Genomic DNA, 21,532 nt, shown 5'->3' with positions numbered 1-21,532 from the left:
AATACTGTATTAAAGCGGAAGAAATTATCACGGGGGACCTAACCTTCAACAACGTGGGGGGGGGGGGGCTTAGCCCCCCTATATCCCCCCCGCTCCGACTCGCGCTATTGGGCTGCATACAATAACGCCGCAAAAATAACACTGGGCATGAAAGTCACTCGGCTCGTTACTGGTTGGGCCGTTTGTGCAGCTCCACACATTTCCTCAAGCTCCTGTGCATGCAAATCATTGCAACGGGGTTTCCTGCAGTGTGTTCCTGGAGATACGAGACTTGTTTTAAATTCCCACGTATTTACATATTTCTATGACCGATTGATTGTTACACGAACATATTTACACGGCTCTTTTCAAATCCACTTATGTATGCCTCCCCACATCAGCCATTGGTGGTTTGACCATACTTCACCATCCTGGTCAATGTGAGTTACAAGGACTGGAAATGCCCCCCCCCCCCCCGCTCACCAATAATATAGTTTACTATTATTGCCGTTTCACAGCAATGATCTTTTCTGCACATTTACCAAAAAAATATTGCAATGCACAATTTGCATTGCTGCCATTACATCAAGTTTATTATACTGCACATAGTTTGGCTGCGCTATACGTATATGCATGTTTTAAATCAGCGCCGTTGTCATTATACACCGTTATACGTATAAACGGTCTTCTCTCCAATCAAGTTCACTTGGCCTCCGTCACACGACCAGGTCCTCGAGCGGGCATCGCTCCTTGCCATGCGCTCTCCTCGCCACAACATTTCTTACGGCCGCTTCCATCCCCGTCCAATGCCCTAACGATTGACGCGCAAACACATCGCGGTGTTCCCATTCCCCCTCCCCCCAAGCACCATCGAGGGTATCTCCGTCTCATCTCAGTCCTTTGCAGATGGCCACCTTTTAATTTCTGCGTGACACTGCTAATTGAAAATAAACATCCTGTTCAGCGCCGTCTTTGGTGGGGGGGGGGGGGGGTAAAGAGTAATTTTCACAGGGCCCAAACTCCCGTGGGTGAAACCACATCAAGATTAACGTTCCCAATCCACCCCGAAACCTTCCATACATCGCAATCTTAAAGCCAGATCAACGTTATCAATGGATAAAAAAATGCGCCTCTGACCGTGTGGGTTTCCGGCGTTATGCTCCATATCGCCCAGATGCACGATATCCGACACGCCGTTATTTTATTTACCCACTCGCTGTGGTGCACTCACCGGTAATCTCACGGCTCGGCGAGCTGGCCCACATCAGTAATCCCCTAGCCATGAAATGGACCCGTGCCAACGTGCGAATATTAGGTGCTCTTTGAAGGCCAAATCAACCTAAGGGAGGCCCAGGTAAGGCTCGGACATATACCATTCACCACCACCATACATGGCCAGACATTACATCCAAGTCACCTGGTGCAGAGAGCAGAGCTTAACCCACTACCGCTCACCACAACTAAAGACCCCCCCCCGCCCCCCAAAAAAAGTGTTAGACTACTGGGGCCGAATTATTTTAAACGGAGTGGTGGCACAGTGGTTAGCACACTTCACTGCAAAATCAATCTGAGATATGACCCGGGTACGGCTGTTGGCGCATTCAACCATAACCCACCGTATTTTCGTCAACAGCAGCTGTTATCCGATGGTATGAACCACGCATTTGCAAGTTGCAGATCAGTGCCTATACGAGTCATCAGCAGCCACAAATCTCCACATCCTCAAAGTGCTGGCCTGGTGCCCAAAACAGGCCCTGTGCCACTTCCACCAACTCGCAAACACAATGTGGCCAATGAAGGCAAAAAAGAACCACACGCACATATTGTACAACAGACAAATATATATTTTTTATTGCACGAGGGTTAAGTAGCTTCTCAAAATCGTGTATCCCACCCCCGTCCCCTTTCCAGGACACTAAGAGGTGCACCCCAGCGAGATCAAATATAATTGGGTTACAGACCTAGGCAAAAGGTAACTTGGAAATTCCCTCATGCCAAAACCACAATCGTACATTAACTGTCATTGTCATTAAAACACCACCACTGCTGAAAGGCAGAGACAGCAGAGGGGGAGGGGGGGAAACAAGGCCCCTAAAAGCCAGGACACATGACCCCACATTCTCTGCTCTAAACCAAAGGGGCCCCCACAAGAAACGGCAAGCAGCTTGCTCTAGCTGCTGCTTGCCCCGACCCTGTTTGAAGGAGGGTTAATAAATAAATGAGAATTTATTTTCATATTCAGTTGACAGAGCCAGAGATCACAAAGGAGCATGCTGCGGGTCCTCGGGCGGGACCTGTGCTCAACACAAGTCAGAAAATAGTTGAGCCCCCTCTTTCCCGACAGATTCACAGGCCCCAATCACTGGTGTGGCTTGCAAATGACCGTCCAATACCTGCCCGATGGCAACTACTGAACAGAAGCGAAAATAAAATCGCAACAAGAGCAGAGTAATTGATTTTAGCCGAGTACCAAGTATACAAGTTTCTTGAAAAACAATCCACACTATTCATTATCAAACCACACGTGCCAAATTAAGGTCAACCGCATAGCAGCTGTGAGAATACACTGATAAAACGCAGAACGCCACCTTAGTGGAAACAGACAGATTCTCCCCCCCCACATCACAAAAAAATTACAATTACAAATAAACGCATTGAGAAGTTGCCTGCAAATATGCAAAACTGCTACACAATGACTGCTGCAATGTGATAGGATATCCGTAAGGGTTGCTAAAATGTCGCAAAGGTGTAAACTGTTGCCAGAATGCGATAGGCCAAGCTGCAAGGGTTGCTAGAAGTTCACAAATTGCTTGGGTTGCTGTCGAGCTGCTACTGCTGCCTGTCATTCCACAGGTGCTTCCAAACCAGAAGCGAAGCTCTGTTGGGTAAACATCCAAACGGAGTACAGGCAGGGGGGGGTGGGAGGTGGCGGGATACACCACCGAAGCCCCGCTCACACGACACCTCCCGTCATCTCAGCGATCCACAAGGTGTGGCTGGCGATGTTGGTGTAGACGGACGGCACGTTGGGCTGGCACGTCTCGCTGCCCCAGCTCACGACGCCCACCAGCACGTGCAACCCGCCGCGGTGGCACACCAGCGGTCCCCCCGAGTCACCCTACACGGGAATAGTGGAGGGGGGAATGCACACACACAACCACGACCGCCATACGTCACTAAGTGGCGGTGACATCACTCCAGCGCTTGTGCCAGGCTGTGTGCATTTTTAGGCCACGTGAAGTGTCAAACACCTGCTGGCAGGTCGTAGGGCAGACCCCAGGTGCCAAGGGTTGACTGAGAGATGACTAGCAGATGCACACACACGTGTTTTTGTTAGATGAACACAAGTGCCCTTTCAGAACAGCGATGACAAAGACCTACATTCCATCCTACAGTTGGGCCAGCCTGGCCTAACTCAAGTGGCACCAGGTTGTTTTTCCACTGCAGACGTGCTCCTGGATTGCCGACGTCACACGAAATGAAACATTCGACTAACGCCCTCCACCCCTCCTCTGGGCACTGCTTGGTCCAACGTCCGATTTCAGATGTCTCGCTAGCTTCACGGTTCGTTTCTGGCTCGGAAAATAGAAAGTGGGCAAATCCGTCAGAACACCATCAGGGCCCCGCACCAGCACGGGGCCCTGATGTGTTTGGAAGGGGGTACGAGAGTACAGAAAGACAAAGATCCCCTATATAACATAAACATACTTTCGTGGCAAGTGCCCTTAACGGAGCACCTACGAAGGCCAGCACGGCATACGAGGGGGGGAGGGGGATGGGTGGCCCAGAGTACGCAAGCACACAGAACCACACAACTGTAGGGTATATAACTTTCCCGTGGGCATCATTTCTAGGGTGGCCTCGTGCCAAGTGAGATGCGCACCACGGTGGCGAGGAGATGTTAACTACCTCGCCTGGTATTACAGGAGGTCAGTTCGATCCCGACCCTGACGTCTGCTGGACATTTTGGAGTATGCACGTCTCTTCCCCTTGGTCGCGTGGATTTATTATCCGGATCTTCTGGTTTTTCCCCACCACATTTAGAATCAACGTGCATTTAGAGTATTTGACCGCTATAAATTTCCACACGATAAGCCACTTTGTTCATCTATCATTTGTGATAACCATGTCGCTTGTAAAAAAAAACAGCTTATATGAAGCAGCTCCGTGAGCCCTCACCTGGTAAAATAAAATAAAAGAGTTTAAAGAGCATCGGAGAAAAGACGCTGCTGTAATTCAAGCGCCAGGTAAACTCAAACCCTAGCCCTGACGCGCGACGCCGCCGCCGCCGCCCCCCCTCGGCACGCACCAAGCACGAGGACGCCCCCGCCGCGCCCGCGCACACATTCTCGGCCGTCACCGCCTCGAGCCCCCAGCGCTTCCCGCACTCTTCGGTGCCGATGAGGGGCAGCGTGGCCTGCTGCAGCTGGTCAGGGTACACCTCGTCTGCAGAGGTGAGGGGAGGGGGGGGACAAGCGAGGAGTTTCATTTGGTGCAAGGTACATGAACAAACGAGCCGAGTAGCAGAGCCGCGCATGGATTCTGTAACGCTTTGGGGTCCTGTTCATTAGCGAGAACAGCAGTGGCAGTTGCTTGCACCAGACGCGCAGGCACTTGATTTACACAAGACAAATATCCCCCGTATAGTCTTACCAGACTGTTGGGGCAAGTGCTGTAAGCGTGAACAGCACCAAGGGGTGGGGGGGGGGGGGGGTGGCCAGTACCACTCGGTCGCCTTCGTCTCCCTTAGTGGAGATGTTTACTCATGGCACCAGGTACTAATTTGAGGCCGCGTTGACCTAGGGGAGGACCAGGACCGTTTGAGGTAACTGCTAGCATCACCACTCCCCACTATGTATATAGGCTGCAAGGAGACACGGGGCTCTGATAGAGACTGTTGGGGGGAACCAGCAACCCCCTTTGGGCAGGTTTTCTGTTGAGCAAGTCCTTGGATAGCAACACAACTTCACACTCCAACTTACTTCATATGCACGATCACCTTCACGAGTGTTATCGTGCGCCCACTCCCTCCGCGCCCGCCCGTTGCACGAGGACCGGCAGAGCCAATGCGGAAAAGCTTTTAACCTCAGCTGGGCAGCGGTAAGGATTGGCTCATTTTTTCCCCAAGTTGCACTCCGGGACAGCGGTGAAGCCTGAAGTGTTGCTAGACGTGCACGGCCATTGATGGAGGACACGGAGCACGGGTTGAACACAGCGCAAAGAAACACCAAGGAGATGTAACTGCTTGCAATTACGTTGAGGCAACCACAAAGGGGAACCCACGTGGATCGGAGAACGCGCACAGTACATCGACTTGAGAAAAGGACGCGGACCCTACCTGGGTCAGGACACGTCGCTAGAAGGGATTCATCGCAGAAGGTGGAAAGCGATGAACTCGGCTCGTGCTCCGGTGCCACATGGATTATTGTGTCGACGATGGAGGGATAGCGGATGGCTCGGGGAGGCATTCATCCAGTAGGAGATAAATCCATGGCTGCTGATGACTGACTGTCACAATACAACTCCCACACTTGCCATCCAAGGATCCCAATGATGATGGAATGAAAATCCCCACCCACCGAATGGGTCTGTGGACCCCCATCCCGTCGTCACACACATCTTCCCCTCCTCGAACTCCTCTCCAGCCTTGGGCAGGCACACAGCCATCACACTGGGACCTGCGCACAACAAAAAAAAACAAGGATTGGCAAACCCATTTAGTCCTACACACTTCCAGAAAACAAGCATCGTTATATAAAACACGCACCTATCAAGGGTGCCCAGGGGCGTATATGAAGGGGCGATGTGGACGACTCTGAATGGGCCAGCTTCGTCTCCCTGCTAGTTGCTGCAGTACTGCGCTTTGAACTGCACTCTCAACCTGGCGATTAAAGAGTTTGATTACCGGCCATGGCTAACATCACTTGGCATGCGGTATCCAAACCAGTCCTTCATTTGCAACCTGCAGATGATCGAGAGTTAACACAGCAGTTATTCGTGTATGGGTACAAACCTCACTGCTTAGTAGTGGTGGTTTGTATTCGGGGGGGGGGGGGGGGGAGATGCCCTTTGACCTCAGGTGTGATGGAAGGAAGAGGAGGAGGGCGTACCGATGTGAGCGGGTGTTGCAAGCTGCAGCAGCGCCAGATCGTTTTGGGGGGGCATCCCCCCGTAACCCGGGTGGGTGATGACACGCGCCACCTGCAGCCGCTGCCCGTCCCCTCCACGCTCCCGCAGGTCGTTTAGGCCCAGGACCAGTGTGTCGGAGGCAGCGCTGGCCACGCGCAAAAAGACAACACGTAGCATAGTTCCCCCCCCCCCCATTAAGTAAAAGCTACCAGCTTTTGGGGAGGCTCAACCAGGACACACGGACGGGGGCTGGGCAACTCCCTTCCGTCAGCCCTGCCCACTTTCACACAGCCACACCACACTCAACCGCTAGCCCCGTCATTGGCCCCGCCTGCTGCTCAGGCCCTGCTCACTCGGACAACTCCGCACACTATGCTCAAGCAGTTGCACATTTTTAGCTCATTGCATGCGCGTTGAAGCCTGAAATCCAGAACACCTGACAATTAAGGACAATAATTCCGATTTTTACAAACTGGGACTGTCCCGGCAAAACCAGGACTGCTCGGTTGCGCATGAGCGGTCACCTGACACCGCAGTGCGCGGCCGTGATGGCCCAGTGGGGGTGGATGAGGGTGGCGCCGCAGTAGTGACCTCTTTGCCCGTACTGCACGCTGCCCTGCCAGGGCCACGCGCGCTGCGCCGCCTCCGTTCCGCCGACGACGCGCGACAGCCCCAGCACGGGGTCCACCAGGACGCGAGCGCTGCCGGCCGCCGCAGTCCCGTGCAGGCCGCGGGTCACGGGCGCCCCGCACGACGCTGTGCGGCACCACGGGGCGGGGGGTGGACGTTCGAGACGTGTGGACGCGAGGGAGAATACAAGAGGGGGGGGGGATGTCGGGAGGAGACACGAGGGGCAAGATGCAGGACAAACGGGGGGGGGGGGGGGGGAGACACGGATGTTGCTTGGCCAGGTTCACGAGGAGCGGTGTCGATCCGGCTGGCAGCAGGCACTGACCGGTGGCACCGAGGAGGCGTCGTCCACCGCCCACGGCTGCCCTGCCGAGGACAGGGGTCGGCGGTGCGGGGCTGCTGCCGGGTGGGACGCTGGGGAGGGCCTCGAGTGCGTCGCCCGCCTCGAAGCGCAAGCGGAAGCCGCGGCCCCCAAGTGCGAAGTCCGAGTGGAAGGCGACGGTGAGGAGCGGCCCCGAAGAGACGACGGACGTGGGGGGGCTCTGCGAGCAGAACAAACCTACGAGCGTACGCACGCACAATGACGGCGAGAACCGCCATTCTCACTTAGGAGGGGCTGCCCCCTCATCATCGCCGCCACTCAATTTTTTTATTTTACCAGGTAAGGCCCACCGAGCTACATGGCTCTTGCAGAAGCGACCTGGCCACAATGATTAGGTCAACGAAGTGGCTCGTCATGTGGAAATTTCGCTAAATGTAGAGGAAAAAACACTGAGAAAAATATGCTATCACAAGGAGACAAACTTCAAACATACAGCAGGCGTCAGGGTCGGGATTGTACCCACGAGATCCTGCATACCAGGCGAGGTATTTAACATGGCCCCCCGTGGCGAGATGTTAACCTAGGAGAGGGAGGGGAGGGGGGGGACACGCCCTCACCATCGCTGCTGCAACTCACCTAGGAGGGGCGCCCTAACGTCGGGCCCGTCGTGCAGGCTCAGCGCGTCCCACGCGCACCCGGGGCTCGTCTCCAGGTCCACGTCGAGGACGTGCACGCGGAGCGGAGCGCCTGACACCGAGTAGAGCGTCCACGTGCACTGTAGGCCCGCACCGTATGCTTGCGGGTACGCCGGCGACGACACGAAGCCCCCCGCGGGGCCCGCGCGCACCACCTCAAGCGCCAGGCAGCCTGCTGGTGGAGTGGAGGTGCAGGGAGGGGGGGGGGGGTTAAAACGTCAGCAGCTCCAAATTTCAGCCAAAACAGTTCAAAATGTTATTCTGGGAAAGTTTGGCAACGCCACATCCATCCAGCTCTCCTTGTCCTCATGGTACGTAGTTCTCACAGGATAATACATTATTTTATACCTACGTGACTTTACCAAAAGAACCAAAGAGTATGGATTCCTGCAGTCACGAAAGCTTCACATCAAGATATAACAATAATAAAGGGTTATGGATAGCCATTCCTTGATGCTCTTGTAGTGGTTGGTACCTTACACGCTGGTAAGCTCTTACTCCAAGCCGGCGGGACCAGCACTCCAGAAGTGAGAAATTGAGTCCTGCTTACATAGAGCAGCCTGGGGCCTCCAACCACTAGCATCACAGTTCAGTGGGACTGCCCCTTTGTCTACCGCTCGTCTATTTATAAGCTTGGAACTGCCAGTAGAGGGCGTCCTCTCAACCTTCTGACCTTCACGATTGCAATCGCACCTTGGCCATCGGTCAGCCACGCGCAATGGGAACACACACACACGGCGTATTGCGATTCACAATTAATTGGTCAAGTCGGGTAACGTTCTGTTTTTCGAAATGAGGAGTTGTTTCTCGTGTTCGACTGACGTCGCGCGTGTCCATGATGTACACGTCGTTTCTGCGGCCGTGCCCCGATTGTAACGGTGACCGTGTAAGAATTCACGTGCAGCCCGATTAAACTGAAAACGTATTTGCTGTGTCATGAATCCTATTAGAAAACCTCATTTTTTAATTATATTTTAAAGTAGAATATACAGTGCTTTCTAAGGATGAACACATTTGTTTATTAATGTATACGTGAATTGGAAAACCTGGCAAGAGTGTGTGTGTGAACGACGATACAGAGGGCATTGTTATGGATGAGCTAGCGAGTCGTTTTGCGAGCAGCTCACACGCAGGGCGAGAGCCTTGCCAATGGTGAACGTCACTCACCCGTTTCTCCAGGAGCAGATGGGCTGCCACTTGGCACACTGGGTAATTCTGCATGAACAAAAATATCCATCGTGTAGCCTCTACCAGACCGAACATATTCTGTTAGCGAGCGTCTTTTAAAAGCCGGCATGGCACACGAGACGCTCCTTGGTTGTTGGCAGCGCCACACGACTCCGCACAGCACCAGGTACTCATTTAAAAGCAGAGTCGGACCTAGGGGACGGGCCCAGGACCAGTTGTAACCACTTAATACCCACATAAGCACGTGTACACGACAAGGGCGACCTGAATACGGTGGATACCAATGTTTGTCGACCACTAAACAGTGCCTCTCCAATAGAGAGGGAGCTGTAGCCCTGAGCCTGCGGTGTAAGAAATTCCACAATTCTACAGCAAATGCAAGTCGATCCACAAAACCACACTTCATAAATAAATCATTATTTATTCACCGCCCTTTGTCAAATGACTGCTGAGGGCCATCCCTCACAAGGTTGTCGGTCATGGCGTTTGTTTGACCATACTTCACCGTGCTGGTTAGTGGGGGTTAGTTAAAAAGGAGGGGGGGGGGTGGCTGGACCAGTTTAGATATTACGTCGATGGTAGCTGTGGCTGGAAATCAAAATGAGATGGGTGGAAATCAAATTGCGATAACCCAGATCAAAGTCCAGTGTGAAAACCGCTGGGCTCATCGCCAGCAAGATGTGCAAAACAAACTAATTCACACATCAAGAAGTGGGGGAGGGGCTTGGTCCTGCCAGTGAAATCTCCCATAACCCTCAGGTGACAGTGCACAAGGTGGCGGAGAGGTGCGGGTGAGTGGGGGTGGTCTTACCTGCAATTGGCTCTTGAAATGCATAGGTCAAGTTGAATCCCAGGTCATCAGCAAAACCTCTCAGCTCCCCTGGCTTCCCCGGACCTCCCGCCACAAATTCCAACGCGATGTCGTGACCCGTCTTCAGTGGTGGGGGCAGCGTTTGACCGCACAGGTGTGCTGTACGTATGCAGGCGGCACGTTCACATGTAGGGAAACACGCACAAAGACACAGATCCCCCCGTGTAGCCTAAACAGACCGTTGGGGGTAAAGTGCTGTTAGGGCGAGCACCTACGAAGGCTGGCACGGAATACGAGAGGGTTGGGGGGGGGGGGGGGGCAGCACCATGCCGGGCTGGCCCACCACCCGTGCCAGCGGATACTCATCCGAGGATGTGACGGCGGACGCCAGCACGAGGGACGGACCTACGAGGGAGCGCGTGTCGGCGGTGGCGTTGAGCTCGTAGACGGAGAGCGAGTCCGTGCAGTCGCCGGCGGAGCTCACGCGCGTCGAGAAGCTCGCGAAGTCCAGGCGGATTAGCGCAGAGTTGGGGGCCACCACTCGCCACGAGCATCTGATGAGAGTGAACACACGGGGGTGGGGGCAGCGAGAAGGGTCAGCTGTGCATGGGACACGGAGCTCTGGAGCTCCCGCTGAACGACGCGTCGCAGCGGGGGAGGGGGGGGCCGCGAGAAGGGCCTGAGGTCCACGCCGGCGCGAGAAGTTTACGACAAAATCACTCCCAAATTGCACAACATTCGCCTGTAACTGCTTTGTCCACAGTTGAGCAAGTAGTTGAACAATAAATATGTAACACCCCACACCCCTTTTCCCAGTTAGCTCCACCGCCCCCACCCCCCAAATCAGGATTTTAACGACCAATCATAGCTTGATTGTGCACGTGATGAAATACGTCGCGAAAAATTGCTTGTATGCAACCCGGTTTGCCCGACCGCTCGCAACTGGTTGCAGAGACGTTCACACGGCAAAGAACGCCGTTGCACGCAACAAAGTTGAGAGCGACCGATTTGCTCAGGCGTGGAGCCGCCTCAAGCGCGACAACTCACCGTACGTGTGGCGGGTAGGGCCACGGGAAGGCGGGAGAAGAGATCGTCCCCGCGGGTTGCTCAAGCACCAGATCGCCGCACTGGGGGCTGGCGGCTACCTCGGAGGGACGGTGGTAGAGTGGAGGAGGTCGTCGTGGAGGAATAGGGGAGACGGGGGGGGACGTGGGGGCCGCGGAGGCGGTGGGGGCCGCTGGGCCATGCGATGCCGAGACGACCAGAGTGGAGTTGGAGGTTGGCGGCACCATCCCATCCAGCAGCTGCACTGGAGGTCCTGAAAATTGCCACGAGGTTAAATGAACCAAACTCAAGGTGGCCTTCCAAGTCATTAATTGGCAAGGGTTCAAGGCTACACCGCTTCGGAAGCGGCAAATGTGGGATCACTTTTCGTTCTTATGAAAATGATAAAAAAAGTAATGAGGTTGAACCCCCCGCATTAGAGCCTCGTACGTTGTTAAAAAAACACCAAAAACGAGACAGCTTTTCTCACGTCGGGGGAAGAAAAAAAAAGGTACCTGGCATTTGCACCGCCAGGTATTTGATTGCAAAGCCACGGTTGGACGACAGAGGCAGTGGCCCGGAGCGGAAGTGAAGAAGAACTCGCGGTCCAGAGCTGCGCACCAGCAGCGGTCGCGACAGGAGCCCACAGAACCGGCCTGCGCCATGGCGACGACACCCACGAGGTGGCAAGAACAAAGACAAAAGATCCTCAACCCCACACACCCCCCCGTCCCATGTAGCCTTTAACAAGAATGTTTGGGGGGCAAGTGCTGTTAAGCGAGCAGCTATGAAAGCTGGCGCGTGGCACACGACTGGGTGGGTGGGTGGCCAGCACCACGCCCGGCCACCTTCGTCTCCCCAGTGTTGATGTGTATACATCGTGCAAGGTACTCATTAAGGCTGAATGACACACACCCTGACGGATACCTACAGCTATGCGCACACACACATTGACAGACACCTATATGCAAGGCATAGCTCATTACTGGCTGGTGGTGCAAGTGCTGCTTGAGGCGGAGACAACCTAGGGGAGGGGCCCAGGACTGGGTTCGTACAGGTAGCTGCGCGGGATCCGTTTGTGCGAGCAATTCTTCACAAAACACCACAGCCGTCTGTGAAACATAGCACCTTTGGCGGTAGCCTGTGCATCAACAAATGGCACGGACACCAAAAGCACTAAATCATTACAGTATTCTCATTATTAAACACTCAGTGCTGCACTGCTGTGGGATATCTGAATGGATCACTCTGGTCACTTGACACAACACCAATAGAAGTTGGGATGAAATATAGGAAAGACGAAATATTTTGTTGGGAAAAAAAAATGTATCCCATTCGTACAGCTGCTCAACCAGAGCTGTTAATGCTTTGATATTTGCATTGCCTTTGCGCTGTTCGGATTTTGTCAATCTGGTGAGGACAAGGCCATAAAAAAGGAGGTTGCTGTCTCTGGTGTAGGCCAATCAGTTTCAAAGACAACGTGTAGTACATTATTCAAAGCACGTTTGTTTGCATGTTTTACCACAGCGCACGAATAGTTAATCCAGACGCGATTGCCTTGCAAAAGGTGTCCATTTGGTGTTGGAGCAACTTAACACCTGTATTATTTTTGTAAATCGTAAAAAGCCTAGTGATCTTTCATAAATTCGAATTCGTCCCCCACCCCCCATAGATTTTTTTCTTTAAGCGCACAACAGTGTGCCCCCCCCCCCCCCCCACCCACCCACCCAGGAGCGGAGCGGCAAGCGAGTTCCCATCGTACAACTCCAGCGCATCCTGCGCACAGCCCGTCGAGTTGTACAGGGACAGGTCTTCCAGCACCAGTTGCAGAGCGGTGCCGCGCGCCGCTGCCGGTGGCGCCACAGAGAGCGGTGGCGACGCCGTGCCAACCTCCGGGGGGTTAGGGTCTGGTCCCGCACGCAGGAGCCAGCTGCAGCTGCGGCCGCCCGGGTACGAGTCCGGGTAGCCGGGCGATGACAGCTGCCCCTCCGTCGACGGCGCCACCGCCACCTGCGCAACGCCCGAGCAGTCCCACGCTGTCGCATGCGCGCAGCGAGAGACCGTCAAAAGTTTGCACAGGGCCCCCCGCAAACGCGTGCCCGGAAATCCACAGGTCACCAGCTCAAATCGTTCGGCGAGGAAACTGAAACGATCGGTGGTAGGTTTCTTAAATCCTCTCCACCTCGATACACTCTGCACCAAAGATGATTGCAAGGGACAAGCCGCACCAAGGAATCCCAGGATATTATCGGGAGATTGGGGCCACCCCCATCAAAAGACAAAGATCCCCCCCCGTATAGCTTGATCAGACTGATGGAGCAAGTGCTGCTAGCGAGCACCTATGAAGGCCAGCACGGCACACGAGGGGGTGGGGTGGCCAGCACCACGCCCGGCCGCCTTTGTCTCCCTTGTGGTGATGTCTACACACCGCACCAGGTACTCATTTGAGGCTGAGTCGACCTAGCGGAAGGCCCAGGACCTGTTCAGATAATCGCCACTGGTGTTGGCCGTGAGCAGGAATCGAACTCGGGTCTCCGGGTTCGTAGCGCAGCGGCACTAAGCGCTGCGCTACCGCTCCCCATCACACACACACACGTGTCCCAGGGCACACGTGTTTAAGCCACCCAAGGGACGTTCTACAAACGCGTACCCATTTTGTGGGGTCGACCGGCTTTATACTTGCGGACGAGAGCTGGGGCAGGAGCCGTGGGAGGAGCTGAAAGGCAATGAGAGTGAAGATATCACAAGCGGGGCTGTTCAGCAACGTTGTTCACAGGGCTTGTTTGTCAGCGTTGATCACAGGGCTGTACAATGGGCAGAAGGACCGGTTCAGATGTCACCCACTCGCCACTGGTGTTAACCGTAATGAACCCGGAGTTGCCGGGTTCATGGCACAGTATTTGTTCTAACGGCCGGGCCACTGCTGCCAACTGGCCACTGTGGTGTAAAGCTCTGTGGGTGTCTACGAGTCTGTAGAAATTGCCGTTTAGAATATTTGGCTGCTGCTATAAATACCCATACGATGACGACAAGCCACTTCGTTGAGCGGCTATCATTAGCGATTGCCAGTTCGCTTCTGAAAAAAAAAGAGCTAATATACTTCTGGGGCCTTACCTGGTAAAATAATAAAAGTTTGGTTGTAAGTTTTATGGCGAGCAATGGGGGAAGGGGTGGGGGGGGGGTGGTGCCCTCACGGCTCAGCGCCGCTTGTATCCAGGGCAGGAGGCTTGCGACGCGCGTGTACACGCCGGGACGGCCCTGCTTGCCGCAGTCCTCGCCCCAGCTCGTCAGCCCGAACACGGCCATGGAGCCGTTGGTCAAGGAGCAGACCAGCGGCCCGCCAGAGTCGCCCTGCGCCAGCCAGTCACACCCCGGCGGGGGGGGAGGGAGGACAAGCGAGGAGCTTCATTTGGTGCAAGGTACACGAACAAATGAGCCGAGTAGCAGAGCCGCGCATGGATTCTGTAACGCTTTGGGGTCCTGTTTATTAGCGAGAACAGAGTTCCTCCCATGTGGGCGAGAGATGGGGGGGGGGTCTGTTTGGGTGTTGTCCGTCCGAGCTTTTGGATTTCGTTTTGCTCGTGTTCACATCAATTGAACGTTTAGATAAAGGACATTTTAGTTATAGTCTGCACATGCCCATGTAGGCGATAGGCAAGAAAGAGGTCTCTGAACAGACGCAGGGAGTCGACAGCACAGACTGCAGGGGGATGGGAGTTCCAGGCTGTAGGAGTAGAGGAGATGGAGCGATGTCTCACCGAGCAAATGTTGAATGGGGGGGGGGGGGGCTTCAATGGAACGCCTTGATTGCTGGAGCAGAGTGTGTGGAGGGCAGTCGTTCGAGACGGGGGGGGGCAGGTACCGCATGTCATCAGCGGAACGGAGGGGGAGAGAGATTGCCAGGCTTTGTTCCAGCCGCACGACCACATGAAGTGCACCGCCGATTCTTAACAGGTGCTCGCAATCGGCACGACTAAACCGTATTGTCGTGATAGAAGCAAACACGTGCTTGCACACATGCACGCACGCATTTGTAGTACGTGCACACAAAACACGTTTGCACCTCTTTGCGTGTACGCACGTGTGTGTGTGTGTGTGTAAACAACGTCACTCAGGAGACAAAAGCGGCCGGGCGTGGGGTGCCGTGAAGCATTGCACAGCACCACGAGGGTGCGACGTGCCAGCCTTCATTCGGTGCCCGCGAACAGTACTTGCCCCAACAGTCCGTCAAAGGGCTACAAAGGGGGGGAGGGGGAATTATATTTGTCTTCATGCGAGCGCGCACCTGGCACGTGTCCTTGTTGCTGCTGGACGGGAACCCCGCGCACAGCATGCGGGCGGAGATGCCGCCAGGATGGCGCGGGTAATGTTCCCTCTCGCACAGCGCCGAGTCCAGCACGGGGACCTGCAGCTGCTGGAGCCGCTCGGCCGGCTCCCCGTCTAGGCGCGGGGGGGGGGGGCACAGCCAGGGGTGGTGGGGAAGGGAGGATGGGAACAGGGAAGTCGTTTCCACGGTGTTGGACCCTCGGTGCCGTTCGACTCGGCAATGATAAAGATACGTTCGAGGCGGCTGGATGAGCGCGTGTAAACATCGTCACTTGCGGAGACAAAGGCGGCCGGGCGCGGTGTTGGCCACCTAAAAAGCATACGGCGCAGTGCCATCAGGAGTCGGAAACCAAAAAACAACGAGCTATTTTTATCGAAATCGGTACAAAACTGAAGATTTCAAGAGCCGCGACTGCACGCGAGTGCATCGCTGCCGCCGTCACGAAGCAGTCCGTACTGAACTGCGTGCGGGCTCCAGGAAGCTGGAAGGTTGCGAACTCGAGCCAAACCATCAAAACCTCCGCTGGAAAGCACTCACGAACTAAACCCGCGCGGGCTACCTTGGACAAGCGCGCCCCAGCCCGTGACGACGCACACGGACGACGGCGCCACGTCCCGCGCCGCCTCCGGAAGACACGCGAGCCGCACGGCGTCGCCCAGCCGTGCCGGCGACGCCAGGCGCACCAGCGCCACGTCGTAGTCCGCCGTGGTTTCGTTGTAGCGCTCGTGGCACAGGACCAGAGACACCCTGCGTGTCTTTCACGCGGACAAAAGCCACGAGAGAAACATCCCACTCCCCCACCACCCCACCTACCTACCTAGAGTCGTACACAGAGACTAGTCAGGCAAGGGCTGTTGGTGTAGTGCACTAATCAATACACCCACCACTGCTCCTCTAATGCATGTGCATGTCAGAGCAGAGAGAGAGAGAGAGTGCAGGGGGGCGGGGAAGTAGAGCAAGATGATAGGGGTAGAGGAACGGGGGTGAGTATGTAGAGGATTTTAAAACACACACAACAGAGGGCGAGGTTGGGTGCGGTAGTATTTGTAAGATTGCACGTGCGCACTCCCCCCCCCCCCGGACACCTGCTCCGTAGGCTCCTGCTGGGTTCGGTCGTGATCTCCCAGCAATGCCTCCCAGTACAGGGGGTAACGCACGCTGCACAAAAAAAAACCACGCAACAATGTGCCCAGACGCACCATTAATTAAACGAGCACCCCCTACTTGTAACCACAGCGGCGCATTAAGAAACTCGGGAGTTAAGCTCAGAGAGATCAAGGCCCCCCCCCCACCCCCCCCCCCCATGGGAGAGGCACGCACAACGTGGCATGAGCAATGGCCCTGCTCAACCCACACGCCATTCCACACCCACTGCTATGCGCCTCCCCGCCCCCCCCCCCCCATTTGCTAGAATCAGAATATTTATTTAGATAGGAGGAATTAGATGTCCTATAATGGCCACAAACGATAGCATCAATACCATCTAATCTCAATGCATGGTTCCAAAATGTGGAGAGAAAACCCGGAGGACCCCGGGGGAGGCAATAAAAATCCACGCAGAAATGCAAACTCCAAATACACAGCGTTAAAAACCCCCCCCCCCATGTTCTCCCACCCCACACGTCGCCACGAACACAACCGCGCTTTCACCCCTCCTCCACGTCTCTCCCGCCCCACCCACCGCCCCACCCGCGCAGCGGTCGTTACTTTCGGAAGCAGTGGGCGGCCGTGAGTAGCCACTGGGGGTGGACGAGCACGGCGCCGCACGCGTGGTCGCCCAGCAGGCGCAGGCTCGCCGTCCACGGCCACGAGTTGGGCCGCACCTCCTCGCCGCCGAGCACGCGCGCCGACGCGCGCGGCGACACGGGGGCCACGCCGCACGACTCTGGCCGGTACGGGGGTGGGGGGTGGAGGTACGAACGCACGCACGCACACACACGCACACACACACACCACGGTTTGCAACGTCACCAACGCCGCAATGTGTAGAGGCGTGCCACACACCGCACCACTGGCGGTGTGGGTGGTGGGAATGGAGGCGCACACACACGCACACACACGGTTGAAACTTCTTTTGCACCGTACGTAGCCCGACCGCGATAATCGGAGGTGCGGGGAGAACGGACGACAAACTAAGCACAAAAAGCAGTTCTAAAAGGAATGAGTTTTTTAATTTAGACGATTTAAAAGTGCATAGCCCCAGTGGCTTCCTAACATTGGAAGGAAGAGCATTCCAGACGGCCGCAGAAGCGCATCTGAAAGGGCGCGATGCAGTAACCATTTTTTGTTTCAATGGTTAGCCATAAGCCGCGGAGTTCACGTGATGGTTTGTGCTCCTTGACGCATACAACCCTTTGTGGAAATGCACTGCTGGACGAGGGCCTCCCCAAGATTACCCACCCCTACTTGACTTGCCAACCCACCCCTACTGGACATCTGTGAAGCAGAGCTTGACAGCTCATCGGATTCCTCGAGGAGAATTACAAATTCTCAATTTAATTCTGAGATGTGCAGGCTCACACAACGAGCACTTGGGTGTCTCCGGAGGGGAGCACGCATCGCCGCTGGTGTGCGCGTGTCTGCGAGCGAGAGAGTCTGAGGTTGTGGGTCTGCGGTACCGAGAGGCACAGGGCGGAGCGTAGGCAAGGGCGGTGTCGGTGACGCAGAGTCCACGCTCGCTTCTGCCACTGCAGCAGCAGCCTCTTCTAGTGGGGGGGGGGGGGGGGGGGAGAGACAATCGCTTATCCACACAGGCACACGTTGGGGCACGAGTGCACGCTTGTAAACACCACAGCATTCACTCACACACGTGTGCACGTAGCAACAGGGGGCATTGGCGTCTACGAGGTCCGGTGAAATACTTTGCGTCACGAGTTTCTTACCGATGACCGAAATAATTTTGCTCCGAAGCGGGAAAGCTACACGGGTGGAACGTCAGACAACGGTGCCGCCACTTCATAGCAGAGAGCAAACAAGTTGTAGACTCCGCTAAACACCACGGGGCCCCTGACAGAAACTAAATTCAGAGTTTTTAGACAACTGCCACAGGAGCGACGTGGTGAGAAACAGGGGGGAGGGGGGGAGCGGCGGGGGGGGAGCGGCGGGGGGAGCGGCGGGGGGGGGGGCGAGCGGCGGGGACGCACCTGGCGCGAGGAACGAGAACGTGGCCTTGAAGCCTCTGAGGGAGCTCTCGTGGTCGGACGCGAACACCACGCTCATCGTCTCCCCGGGGCTCAACACAGGCGACGGGAGCCCAGCCCCACACAATTGGGCTGCGAAGTGCAGGGGGAACACAAGGGGGGGGCGGTGACAGGGATTCTGCACTTGCTCTATGACTATAGTACTATACTGCCTTCAACATTGATGAACGACTGCGTAAGGTTAGCGATTTGTCGTATTATCTGTCTGTATAGCAAATAAAAACACAATTACTTTACTATACAAGTAAAAAAAAGCGTTTCAATTTGTGTTTAAAAAAAGATAACATATGCTACAGGCCCCTGCACTAGCTCAATCTGGCACTGCACACCGGCAGCAGAAAACAAGAGAACAGGGGGAGCTGATGGAGGCATGGAGATACGACAGCTGACGAGCATTTGGCGTTGGGTGGTGAACGCTAATATCAAGGGCATAGTCCCAACCTCAAAACTGGATACCAGCCATGTAAACATCTCGAAGCCAGACTCCGAGCACAAAGGAAACACACGCAGGGCAACTTTGTTGTTGCCCGCTATTGAGCTTACTTCAGAAATGTAATTCAGCGTGCAACGGTATCAAAAACGCGGATTTTAAACCCGAGCCGGGAAGCCCAATCGTCGCACCCTCCCCTCGCCGTGCGTCAAGCGAACCTTCCGTGTGCCCTGGATCCCCACACACCACCCCCTCCCCCCCCCAGCCTCCGCTCCACAGCTCGCAAGAGAGAAACTCTGCCCTTTCCGTACCGAACACGTTACCCAGAAGCATCCACAGCGTCACTTCTACCCACATCCTGCCGTCCCCCCCCTCCAAACGGGGGGGGGGGTCTCGCCCCCTTGGCGAAGCACACTGGCAAACACGCGCGCGCGCGCCCCCCACACAAACTCACCGAGTTTAAGCGTGCGTTCCACGTCGCCGTAGATGGCGACGTAGTCGTCCGTGCAGTTGGGGCTCGAGCCCAGCTCAAAGTCGGTGAAGCGAAGCTGTGGAGCACGGTATATTTGTTAGGGACGGTGGATTTTGTTATCGTTCACGTGCCACCGTGTCCATCCAACCGCGCCCCCCCCCCCCCCACCCAGATTGAGCCATGCTCTGCACGTACAACTGGCAACAAAGTAGAACCCAAAAACCATGCAAACATTTTTCTTCAATTCTCGATGAGTCTCCTCCCCTATTCGGGAGGGTCCTGCCACGTTTTTAGCAGCTTGGTGGGGGGGGGGGTCAATCTTGCTGCTGTGCAATCTCAATGGAGTAATTTTGCAGGTAATTTTTCAGCATTTGGAAGTTTTGGCCAATACCGGTTACACCGTTTTTTATTGTTTGTTAAGCTAGGAGAGGCAACCAGAGAGAACCTGAAGGAAAGCTCATGCAGCAGAGGGAAAGACCTTACAAGCTCCACACAAGGGGCCCGAGTCAGGAATCGAACCCAGATCTCTGCCTCCTTGCTGGGGAGGCACACAAGGCGCCACGGCGGAGTGTCAACTACCTCGCTTGGTTTACAGGAGGTTGTGGGTTCGGCTGATTTTTTTTACGCCTGCTGTATACAGAGTGTGCAGGTCTCTTCCCAGTAGTGGGGTGTTTTTTTTCCCTCCGGGACCTCCTGTTTCCCCCCCCCATCCCCCCTCAATATTTTAGAATCAACATAGATTCAGAGTATTTTGGCTGCTATATAAATATACCACGTGATAAGCCACTTTCATCGTCAAGCTGTCATTGTGGTAGGCAGGTCGCTTCTGAAAAAACTATAAAGCAGCTCAGTAGTAAAATAAAAATTGTTTCGTTTTATTTGCATATTTAAGCAATTTGTTTACCTTGGCTATACTTTTAACTCCTATCGTACGTTTGTAATGGTTTATTGTTATAACGATCTCAACCCGTGCGCCTCCCTTACTGGGACATCTGTGAAAACGCTTCACAACTCATCTAAATAACGTATTTTGTTAGACTAAACACATAGCAAGCCTTCCGCAACCAATATCATCCACACAGGTTTCTTTTTGGGTGGGGGGTGGGGGGGGTTAGATCGCGTAAACATAGCAACATAAATGAGCCCGTTGTTGTAGTAACACAAAAACACCCCCCCCCCTCCTTCTCCCCAACTGCGTGCCCACCGCCACCAGGGGATTGCCGGGGAGCCACGCACCTGGAGGCGCTTCCCACGAGGGGCGTGGAGCAGCCAGCGGCAGGTGACCCCCGCGGCGGCGGCCGGGCGTCCGCGGGGGTAGTTCAGGGACTGCAGCTCCCCCTCGCGCCGCAGCACGGCGAGGCTACCGCAGCCGGAGACTTCTCTCGCAGCGCGCCGTGCCACCGAGGGATGACGACCGGCACACGAAGACAGAGACAAAGGATCCCCCCACCACACACACACACCCACCCCCGTATCGCCCTTTAACAGGCTGCCGTTATAGGCGAGCAGCTACGAAGGCCCGCACCGGATCACAAGGGGGGGGGGGGGGGCGGGGGTTGGACAGTCACCACGCCCGGCCACCTTTGTCTCCCCCAGCGGCGATGTTTACACACCGCACCGGGTATGCAAATTGATGGGGTGGCCATGAACGGAACTCGGGTTCGTAGCGCAGCACGCTAACCGCTTGCACTGCCGCTCCCCACCGGCGCACACCACGCACACCGCCAATGTAAACTTACGCCAAGGACAAGCATCATCGTCAGTCACGATCTAGCCACTGTTGGATGAAGGCCTCCCACCCTCCCCCCCCCCCAAGCCTAGAACCATCCTGACGGTCTGGGCAATGCAACAATCCGAACACCTGCACACGAGCAGACTGCATCTCTCCGCCTCTGCAGCAAAGGCCCTCTCGGCGCGTGCTCATGACCGAATCACTGGGAACACAGCCAATCAGAGCAGATCTTAGATGTTAAGCAGGGTTGAGCCTGGATAGAGCGAGGACGGGTGGCCGACGTGCATTTAACAGGCGTGTTAGAGGATGGGCCGTTGTGGTGGGCATCACTAGGGAACACAGAAAAATCAACTGCTGTACTGTACTTCTATGCCCCCCCCCCATCACCTTCTCCAACTCGCACAGACCAGCGTGAAGTATGGTAAAATAACCCCCACAAGTCTGCACATGTCCAGCGATTTCACGTGTAAATTCTAAGGACCGTTCCCAACATTAGCCGTGATTTTCCGACCACTTCTTCCGTACAGGCTATGAAAGAGCCACTCTTAAGAGGATTCAAATGCAAACGACTTG

The 21,532-nt window shown here is 55.2% G+C and overlaps 1 protein-coding gene across 1 annotated transcript in view; it reads right to left on the bottom strand.

Moving 5' to 3' along the window:
- Window positions 1–1,802: 1,802 nt before the first annotated feature.
- Window positions 1,803–21,532, bottom strand: part of LOC116952297 (uncharacterized) — a 35,152-nt gene continuing 15,422 nt past the window's right edge. Inside the window, 23 exon segments of the mRNA XM_076071947.1 lie at window positions 1,803–3,097; window positions 4,289–4,425; window positions 5,559–5,657; window positions 6,090–6,253; window positions 6,633–6,864; window positions 7,064–7,297; window positions 7,697–7,930; window positions 8,923–8,970; window positions 9,755–9,913; window positions 10,160–10,308; window positions 10,802–11,072; window positions 11,314–11,454; window positions 12,526–12,834; window positions 13,449–13,514; window positions 13,993–14,149; window positions 15,084–15,238; window positions 15,685–15,880; window positions 16,211–16,283; window positions 16,833–17,010; window positions 17,744–17,830; window positions 18,269–18,397; window positions 19,210–19,303; window positions 20,464–20,603. Of these exon segments, the coding sequence (XP_075928062.1) occupies window positions 2,933–3,097; window positions 4,289–4,425; window positions 5,559–5,657; window positions 6,090–6,253; window positions 6,633–6,864; window positions 7,064–7,297; window positions 7,697–7,930; window positions 8,923–8,970; window positions 9,755–9,913; window positions 10,160–10,308; window positions 10,802–11,072; window positions 11,314–11,454; window positions 12,526–12,834; window positions 13,449–13,514; window positions 13,993–14,149; window positions 15,084–15,238; window positions 15,685–15,880; window positions 16,211–16,283; window positions 16,833–17,010; window positions 17,744–17,830; window positions 18,269–18,397; window positions 19,210–19,303; window positions 20,464–20,603 (3,617 nt within the window). The 3' untranslated portion in view covers window positions 1,803–2,932.

This window comes from Petromyzon marinus, chromosome 3 (assembly GCF_048934315.1).
Source record: "Petromyzon marinus isolate PM22_M1 ecotype Great Lakes invasive population chromosome 3, UKy_Petmar_22M1.pri1.0, whole genome shotgun sequence".
NCBI classification, from domain to species: Eukaryota; Metazoa; Chordata; class Hyperoartia; order Petromyzontiformes; family Petromyzontidae; genus Petromyzon; species Petromyzon marinus.
The sequence above is the reverse complement of the archived record's forward strand: the minus strand, read 5'-3'. Positions and strand labels throughout refer to the sequence as shown.